Below are 10,292 nucleotides of genomic sequence, written 5' to 3'. Positions count from 1 at the left end.
CATTAACAAGATTAAACATTATTTGTTTATGACGATTAAATCCATATCACTTCGCAGCAAAGATGCCGGATATTGTATCATGGCGCTGCTAGGACTATCATTAGCAGAGTGGATTGTCCATGTCAATCAGTGCTAAATAATAAAGTCTTCGTTGTTATTGACCAAAACCCGTGCAGGTTCGGGGAAAGAAACGGCTAATTTGGGGGCCCCTGCGGAATCGGGGTGGTTTCTTCTAAGTCTATTTATAGGCTAGGAAAGATATTGCATTTTTTAGGTAAACGTTTATTTCGTAAATGTATCATTAATCTCGTCTACCTTAGAAGCAAAGACTTTGCCACCAACTTCAGCAGCAGCAAAGTTCCACAGTCTGCGTGTGTACTATCAGTACTATCAGATATTAGAATGGAAAGGAATGGCAGACGACCTGACACCGGGAGACTGGGGTTGGCATGTCACGGATGGGAAGTATCTTCCAATACAAACTGATATACCACCAGCACCAGCATCACTCCTTAAAGTCATCAGATGTGGATGCAAGAAAGACTGTGCAACCAAGAAATGCACGTGCCGGAAGTATGGCCTCCAATGTTCAACAGCCTGCACTGATTGTCGTGGCACTAGTTGCACCAACTCACCACCACCAGACCCAGAACTTGATGCTACTACTGACCAGCGTGCCACATAAATGTATGTTTGTTGGAGACTACCAACTGTAATAATAACTGAACTGAGATTTAAAACCAATATAGACATATATTATAGTTGCTCTGGAATACATTGTGGATATGTATGTGTTTATGCAAACTAAAGAACCTAATTATGATATATTTGAAAATTTAAAAATATTTCACAACATGAATAAGTGTCGTCGCAATTCTCTACACACAAAAAATGCCTAAATTGGCAGCCATTTTGAATTTATGCAAATTAAGACACTCAATTAGGCACATGAAACCTTGTGCAAACAAAAACATTCTTGAAAATAACATTTTAGATATTCAAAGTACACTAAAAATATTCTTAAAGGTATGTAAGGTGAACATTTTGATTAGATCTGGGAGAAAACAGTAGAATTGGCTGCCATTTTGTATTTATGTAAATTAGACACACTTCCACTACACGGATTTTTTCGGACTTTTAGTATGTCATTTTGGGGACCTTACTTAAATGCATTGCAGTATTTTTTTTTATTGCAATTTGTTTGACCTCAAAACACAATATTCCTAGCCTATTAGGGGACATTGAATAAATCAAGAATAGACCTGCCGTATACCACTGTAAGTGTTTCGTAAAAAGTGACTAGTGTAGGATCCCTAAGTAATCAGGGTTTTCTTCGGGTTTTTTAAAACTTTATTTATTTTACTACAATTATGAAACATGTAATTACAACTTATATTAATCACTCTTGTTGACCCTGATGTTGGCGCGCTTGGGGTCTTATCAAAACTATTGATTTTGATAACTTGTTAAATCTATAGTAGGGTAAATATTGTCCCTTTTTTGGTCGTATAGATCCACTTCCATTCGGTTCTCATCCCTTCACTCACTCATGCGAAAATGATGTTAGAAGATAACTAATTTGTTTAACATTAATTAAGGTTCCACAACCCCTCTTAAAGATAGTGTGGTCACCCTTAATTTCTACCGCTTGATTCGTCATATTAAAAGACACCATTTCATCATCATAGTTTAGATAATAATGTAATTTGAATATATTAACCTTGTACTTTATTGTTAATAAAATGGTATATAGTATTATTATACCTTCTGTTAAAATCTCGTAATCTGATTGGTTGAGAAAGATGTGAACATTTTCAATGTTACTTGCTCGTTTTACAAAGATAAAGGAGACAGGGTGTTATTCCAAAAAATATCACATGCGCCAAACGTATGCGTGCACGGTTCGTCCCAGTGCCAGGGTGTTATTCCAAAAATTGTTACATGCGCCAAACATATGCGTGCACGGTTCGTCCCAGTGCCAGAATGTTATCATGGTTGGTTCATTCGACAACTGTTGAGATGAAGTCTTGGTTTAGGTCAAATCAACACAAGGACCTTTAAAAATGGTGAAGTGGTGAAACACCTAAACATGACACTCGGTATAATAAAATAAAAATCACATTCATGAGAGGGCGATATTGCATATTTTCACCCCTCGGAAAGCATTGTTGACCTCGGCTCATGAATGTGATATTTATATAATGTTAACATAGTCAATGATAAATCATTAAGGCTGGTGTTTTGTTACAATAGTTTATTGGCTTTATAAACATCAATCTTTATTGCGACCCAAATGAATGCTGCGGAATGACATATTATTTTATAAAGTTCACTTATATACCGGTCCCAAATCTGGATAGATGATGCCATTCAAAACACCTCAACGTATAGTAAAATATCCCAGTAACATATTTCATAAGACACTTATAAGGAAAACGTAGGCTAACCGAGCTTCAGATGAAGTATCACTTCATAACATTAATTTTGTGGTGTTACATGTATGTATGAGTTAGTCCTGTTATAAACATAAGTTTTTTCTAACATCACCTAATGATGAATGAGAACACTTTATATCAAGTCCATCAACATTGATAGAACCTTGAAATATATTACCGGATCCTTTCACAACAATTTTGGGGGTTTCACATAGCCACAAGAAGCCAGTTTGCCCCGTTATAAATTTTATGAAAGCGTCGACTTTAAATGATTTATCACAGACTGTGTTCACCTCACTATGTTCAATATGCCCAAATCACACCTCTGAATCAATTTGTTGAACTGGGTTCTTTGAATATGACTTATTTAAGTGGCTGACAGTTTGGTTGACTATGCAACTTTTAGGGGGACTCTGAATGTTAATTATCTGCTTTTTTCAATACAAATTATAACAAAAAAAACATGCATTACACTGTATACTTATGTAAATGCCTAGGTAAAGAGTCTTCATTTAAAAATCACAGATTCGCTTAAGTACATAGATATATACGGATTACAAAACACAATAACTCAATATCTTCCTTTCATGCTGTACGTCACTTCTTATTTTGAGAACCGATACGCAAATACTTCTTTTTCCACAGAATAGCCGTCTTGATTGCTACTTTTCATGTCAAAATTGTTAAAAATGTTTAACATCAAAATAAGAAATCATTAAATTTATTTTTTAAACAATTTAAAATAAAGAAACAAATATAATTAGAGAAAAATAATGCAATACTAATCACCAAATATTTGTTCAAATCGAAAAATGGCAATTTTCATCTAAGAGGCCAAAAATCAAAGAAACTTTCTTCGGTATCCTTTATAAACATAACAAATGAAAGATAAAAAATGCATAATCAAATATTTCAACAAAGTGGAAGTACTCATTCCCCTCTCACAACCTAAACTGTATTGTAGTGTTTTTGATATCACAGAAATGCATAGTTTCGTAACATGACAGAAACAAGGAAAGCGTACTCTATCTTTACCTACTTCAGTGTACACGTACCTCGGTTACGTGACAGTAATAATAAAGGGCACCGTTACTGTGCTTTATTTAATGTTATCATATTTCAGCGCACCGCCGACAATTTCCAAGTTACAGTCAGCAATATAGCTGATATAAAAATATAGAACTTTCGAAATAATTAAAAAAAATGCGAATTTTTTAATAACACAATGATAAATACATTTACAGTTTATACCTGTGACAGAGATGCACACCAATGATAAGTACATTTACAGTTTATACCTGTGACAGACATGCACACCAATGATAAGTACATTTACAGTTTATACCTGTGACAGACATGCACACCAATGATAAGTACATTTACAGTTTACACCTGTGACAGATATGCACACCAATGGATGCAATAGACATATAGGTTGTATTCCGATCAAATGTTTTATAAAATTTAATATCAAAAGTAATACAATGTATCAATTCCTTATTCATTAATTAATGCAGCTGATGTCAACAGACGTTATGATCAATTACCGAGTGACTGACGAACAGGCATACAGTTATAACGCGTTTTATATGTTTCGTTTATAATGTATGCTAATACAATACATTTGCTTATTTACATATTATACACATTTCGGTTAACATGTATTTTACAAAGAACTTCCAAATGTAACGCGTGACCTGTTTCTTAGTGTCGTGTTCCATTTCCAAGACGAAAACCTGTATGTTTCGCACGTTTCACACCTTAGAGGTATCTATCCCTCCGTGGTTTACTGGTGGTAGACTCGTTTGCAATCGTTGCGTGGAGGTGCCATCTATTGGTGGGAGACCTTGTGCAGACGAGGACAGAGGATCGTATAACTCCGACGAAGCAGGATATTCGGGGGGAGCTGTGCTTGGGGGTTGTTGATGCTCGTAGGGAGGCGGTTGTGGGAATGTTCCCGTGGTCCGTCCGTACTGGGAGTAACCCATGGTATGTCCCAGAACTTGTGGCTGTGATGGATAGGGGCCAGTGTAGGCCCAGTTCGCATGGGTACTTACTGAAAATACAGCAAAACAAGGAATATATGTCGATTTGCAAAATGGTTGTGGGAAGCGTGAAAAAATCTTTGAACGAAAGTTGTGATTTTTTGTCAACAACACAATGGAGATAGGTGATTGTTCTTCTCTGCGTTTTACTTTAAATAACCCTGAATTGCAGCAGTCAAATAGTGTAACTGAAATTGGAGCATGATGTCCCAATCACAAGTCTTGTCTAAGACTCGAAAGCTAGATTATAAATTGTTTTTCTCTACATTAAGGGCATCAGAGAAATCTTAATTCAAGGGTGATACCTTTATTGTCTTATCCGAGACAGGTTGCTTCCTACTGGAAGTTAGACATTCAGTATGACATGCCCTCACTGCAGGGAAAATCACGTGTGCTGATATCCTCAAAACATTAGCAAACCAATACATATCAGCGTGTTCATGTTTCTGTCCTGATTCCCTCGTCATTGCATTAAGTTCAATATATTTAATTGTTTCAATTTAACAATAGGGAAAACTCTCACGGTCGCTTATCTCAATCCGCAAACAAATTAAATTGTTGCGTTCTTTATTCAATATTTAACGTCAAGTACAGTGAACAATCGTATTTCACATTGTCATTCAATGTCAGTCAACAACAAGAACTGGTTAAGTATTCACTAGAAATACCATTAAATGACCTTTTTCAATATATTGTATGTAAATGCAGATAGACAAGCGAAGTAAATCTTACTGCTCCTTCATAATGGCAACCTTGTCCATTTAGGATTCACCAGAGTAAGAACAAGATGAACAGGTGTTTCGAATCATTATAAAATACGGCAAACAAAAAGGGAAAGGTTTACAACCTTACAAATTCAAAACTAAATACATATATAAAATACATATCACATACTCTTTCATCAAATACCCTCATTAAGACTGGCATGCTATTTCACTGAGTACTGCTGACATCACACATAGGTTCTGGCAACACTTGCTTTAACTTCATACACCTAAACTTGAGCTGTACTTACCATACGCCACGTTGCTCGCTCCTTGCTGTTGTGTAAGGGGAACTATGACACGACCTCTATTGCCTGTTTTATTCGTCCCCATACACACGAGGCAAAACACCAGGGACACGATGAAACCAAGAAAGACGATTCCGCCAATAACACATCCGGCGATGATACCAACACTGGAGAAAATATGTCGATGTAAGGAGCATGACATGTCAGATGCAATATAATATACACGTATTGGTAAATATATAAGTAGTTAAATGTGCTCAATATATGACACAGTAAGTACGTATTGAAATGTGAGAGTATTTCAAGGACCCCCTTACAACTGCCAAAAACTGTAACCATGCATTTGATATGTTTTTGGCAAAACTATAGCGTTGATAAACATTTTTGAGGAGAACCTTACATTTTTTAACCCTTTTACCCCTATGTAACTTAAGTTAACTCTTCCATTCATTGATCTGGATGATTCCATTATGGTATACAGTGGTGAAAGGATTAAAATAACTGAGAACAATGTCTCAATTCAGCGTGGCCAGACCAGGATTCGAACCCAGGACCTCCGATTATTATACTATCGTTGTAATCTACTCAGCTACCTGGTCAACGATAGTGTGGTGAGCACAGGTCACTGTGATACAAACCTAGAGTACCGTGGGACGGTGAGCCTTAAGTAGAGTCCCATATACATGTATGGAAATACATTTTGTTAACATATTATTTACAAAGAATAAGGCGTAGTTATAACAATTTACGTATTCAAGTTAGTCCATTACTTCCTCTTCTTCTAAAACAAGATAGTTACTTTGATAAGTTATTGATTACGTCAATCGAAGATAAACGTCATTATCGGAAAGGGCGGATTAAGATATTTATAATAATTTATAATAATAAATGTCTATGTATTTTGTATTGAAATACACCAAACAAGTCAATTATCAATACAACTTAGATAAAGCGTAGCTAAATCGAGTCATTTCGGTACATATATAACAACTAATTGTACATACGGCGTAGTCGAATCGACATCAAATTGTGGACAACTCGTACACAGTTTACACCTTTGTGTACAGACGCTTCACTGGTCATTTGTCTGATGAAGGTGACAGAGAACATACCGTTCTAGTCACATAGAAACACTTATTGGTTGTGTTACAAGAATCTTTTCATAATTTAATAAAGCGTGTTACATGATGTTTTACATAACGGATAAGAATTGTATACATACATGCTAGCATCAAAACTTTCATCTTCACAGCACTTCCGGTCGTAGGTATACCCACAACAACCCTCCGGGCAGTAGCCGTAGTATCGCTCTGTGCCAAAACTGTAGCTGTACTCGTAGCATATATCCGCACCCACAACACCTACACATGGTCAAAACATGACTGCTTTAAAAACATAAAAAAATACATTGTGCTGAATACTTCTGGCTTATTACTATATAGCTGTCGTATGTCGTGGGTACTGGGACTGGATTAATATCCCTTACTTGAGCATTGAACTGCTTTCAGTTGGTATTCACAGGCATTACGAATGCCAACTGGACAAACGCAAATTCAATGAAGCGCTAGCGCTTAATGTTGAATTTGCCAATTGTGCAGTTTGAATTCATATTGCCGATGAATGGCAACTGAAAGCAGTTCAATACTTCTATTTTCAATTTTTTTAATCTTGTCATTTAAAAACAAAAGTGCATTTATTTTTATTCTGCAATTATATTAATTAGTTCATATAATGGATGTATCGTGTATGCTTGTTCAATGAATAGAACAGCCATCGCCAAGGGAGGGTCAGTTGTATGCAACGTAACAATTATGACAGCATCAATCGGTCCATGGTATTCATAGCCTATATGAATGCCAACTGAATTTGGTAGGGTTATATAGTGGCGATGCCATACGATGGTAAATATTTCTTAATGATTAGCAATGTTATATTTATATCGAGGGGTACGCTAATGTGTGCTGTAATAAATCACAATTGAATTGAAGTTATATTTAGGGTTTTCCTGAATCATGTCTTTCATTATTTTAGCACTTATCTTTTTTCAATATATATATATATATATATATATATATATAATTTTGATACCACGATTGAATTCGAGAGTAAATACATTGAAAAAACAGGAGAATACCGAAATGTCAACAAAACCATGATTCGAACTAAAACCCGATAAAACTAGGGCAAAATATAAACAAAGGTAAGATTTACATGGAGAATCTTTAAAATGTACAAGCAGAATAAGACCAGATGTTCCAGAAGGGTAAGCGTCTTCTGCTTTATTGACGACTCCGCCATGTAAATCTAAGTCAAATATAGGTAACATCACGTCCTAACATCGAGATCTCGGGTAGTGACAACAAAACCACAAGCCATACTAGTGAGCATAATAAAAAAACACGACCTTCATATAACACACAATTTTTTCCCCATATTTCCCTATGAGATGGTAACGCATAAGCTACTACACAGGAACAAAACTACACATTCATCCGTATTTATAAAGGTATAGCATATGTATTTATAACAAATCAATATTTCAAAACAAAAGAAAAAATACCGAATAAAAAGAACAAAACATATTAAAAGTTTGTTTTGGCACCAATGTCCTGAAGACAGGGAACCAACTGATCTAGGTCCGCCATTGGCACCGATGTCCTCAAGACAGGGAACCAACTGATCTAGGTCCGCCACTGGCACCGATGTCCTACATATTGACCCCAGTGGTGACAACACTGTACGTTTCACAGACGAATTTACCTGCTACTCGATAATGTATCACCTGGACGTCTTGTGCACATACTATTGTATGTTCACTGGTTAAAATTTCAACCTCCTGGTTATTAAAAACTTCAACTTCCTGTATTCAACAAGTGTATATATCAATACATATTCGAAATAATAAGCAATGTCTAATTCCTATCCCTACAACAAACACTTCCATGCGAAATTAAAAAACAAATCGGTTATCAATGAGATATACCTACCTAGTATCTGTAGAAACACTAGGACTGAGGCTAGAAATATCTGCGCCATTTTGTTCTTGTCGTATTTAGTGTGTTGTTTACCCCTCGACAGACCTGTATACATGCATGGGGAAATATCTATACAACACACGATGTACAATTCGGCTATTAAAGGGCTATTGTCCACATGTCGGTGTAGTTTTACAAGTCACGAGCTGAAACACAGTCCAATAGGGGATTAGCTTCAGGACATGACTGGACATACAATGTATAACATACCTACCTACTTATATAACCGAACCTCTGTATTTGTAAAGCCATCGTTCAACTACACGTAACACGCACCAAACAAATACCGTTTACTGTGATTAAATACTTCAAACTGCGCCTACAATTTAATGCCATCCGTTGTTTGAACAGTTTGGTTAAGTTCCATTCATTTACCTAATTTTGTGCTGATTTTTAACCTATTACAGATTACAGGAAATTTAAAAAGAATAGTACGTACCCCTTCCCAAATACAGAAAAAAATAACCCTCTACATTTTTCAAAGTGCAGAATTTTCAATAATCAAGTTTTAATAATCAATCAAGTTTTAATAAGTAGAAATTGAACTTTATGGAAATTGCAAGCTTTTTATTTCAATGTGAAGTAAACAAGTAAAATATATATACATACTTTTGCTCAGTATATACATTTTAGATTGTTTCTGGTGTCAAAAGGGAAAAGTATGTTTGAACTTGAGAGATAGTTACGGCGTCATAGAAACAATGTTTACATTTAATGTTTTCATTAACTCATTTTAAAGAACAAAAGCTACGCTTTCTTATTACATACCTTCATGAGGAGCCCAACACTCTTCAATAAATGAAACATAATTCATTATGACTGAGACAGTATCATATGAAAAAAAATTCGTTTAAATTAATTTTAATGGTCAACATTTTAAAAGCTTATATCGACAGAGTAAAAATCCATACTCGCCATATTTATCTTATGAACGATTTACGTGTGTATACAGTACGGGCAGGGTAAGCATGTATGGGACCCCCTTGTGTTCGATTATGATATTAAATTCATCAAATAAGTTTCTATGAATGGTCAGGACTTGGGAGTTACTGTCTCTGTGAGCCTTGTCTCTGACATCGAATCATTAACATTCAGAAGGACAATCCATGTCCTGTACCGTTACATATATACAATAATTGTTTGCATTCTACGACTGTCTTCTTTGGGATATCTAGCACCAATAGGTTTCGACGGCAAGCTGGGAAAAGCACACAAAAAATGGTTTAAACACATACATTATGAAGCCCAAGATTAAACCCTTCAATTGTAATATAGAATATATGTTTTCGAGTATGATTCTACAGCTGTAAGTGTAAGAGGGGCGATAAAGGCAAGCAAGAACAAGAATGAATCGCCGAATCTTTTGGTTTGATGAAATCTCCAACAGTGATCTGTACAGAAGACCTGACTGTCATGCTGAAATAGAAGAATAACGATCGTCTTTGACTGTTGAGTATGGTCAAAAACCGAATCAAACAGCAGCCCTTAAATTGACACCACTGGTACTGGGTCGTACTACACCCCTGGTAGGTACGGTCGTACTACACCCCTGGTAGGTACGGTCGTACTACACCCCTGGTAGGTAAGGTCGTACTACACCCCTGGTAGGTACGGTCGTACTACACTCCTGGTAGGTACGGTCGTACTACACCCCTGGTAGGTATGGTCGTAGTACACTCCACTCCTGGTAGGTATGGTCGTACTACACCCCTGGTAGGTATGGTCGTACTACACTCCTGGTAGGTAAGGTCGTACTACATCCCTG

At 36.1% G+C, this 10,292-nt stretch overlaps 1 protein-coding gene across 1 annotated transcript; it reads right to left on the bottom strand.

Annotated features, from left to right (window-relative positions):
- Positions 1-2,239: 2,239 nt before the first annotated feature.
- On the bottom strand, positions 2,240-8,751 carry LOC110460696. Its single transcript, XM_021513751.1, has 4 exons — positions 8,480-8,751; positions 6,715-6,853; positions 5,496-5,659; positions 2,240-4,491 (listed from the first exon to the last, which is right to left on the bottom strand). The coding sequence occupies exons 1-4, from the start codon at positions 8,580-8,582 to the stop codon at positions 4,190-4,192; spliced, it is 708 nt and encodes a 235-aa protein (XP_021369426.1). The 5' UTR covers positions 8,583-8,751; the 3' UTR covers positions 2,240-4,189.
- Between the last annotated feature and the right edge of the window lie 1,541 nt (positions 8,752-10,292).

The sequence above is a fragment of the Mizuhopecten yessoensis genome, unplaced genomic scaffold (genome assembly GCF_002113885.1).
Source record: "Mizuhopecten yessoensis strain PY_sf001 unplaced genomic scaffold, ASM211388v2 scaffold10455, whole genome shotgun sequence".
Classification (NCBI taxonomy): domain Eukaryota; kingdom Metazoa; phylum Mollusca; class Bivalvia; order Pectinida; family Pectinidae; genus Mizuhopecten; species Mizuhopecten yessoensis.
The sequence above is the reverse complement of the archived record's forward strand: the minus strand, read 5'-3'. Positions and strand labels throughout refer to the sequence as shown.

Excerpts from the sequence above, each read along its gene's own strand:
- LOC110460696 (XM_021513751.1), bottom strand. The coding sequence starts at position 8,582 with ATGTATACAGGTCTGTCGAGGGGTAAACAACACACTAAATACGACAAG. Across the intron at positions 6,854-8,479 it reads AGTGTTTCTACAGATACTAG|GTGTTGTGGGTGCGGATATA; the intron begins GTAGGTATATCT and ends GACCATGTGTAG. Across the intron at positions 5,660-6,714 it reads GAAAGTTTTGATGCTAGCAT|TGTTGGTATCATCGCCGGAT; the intron begins GTATGTATACAA and ends TATTTTCTCCAG.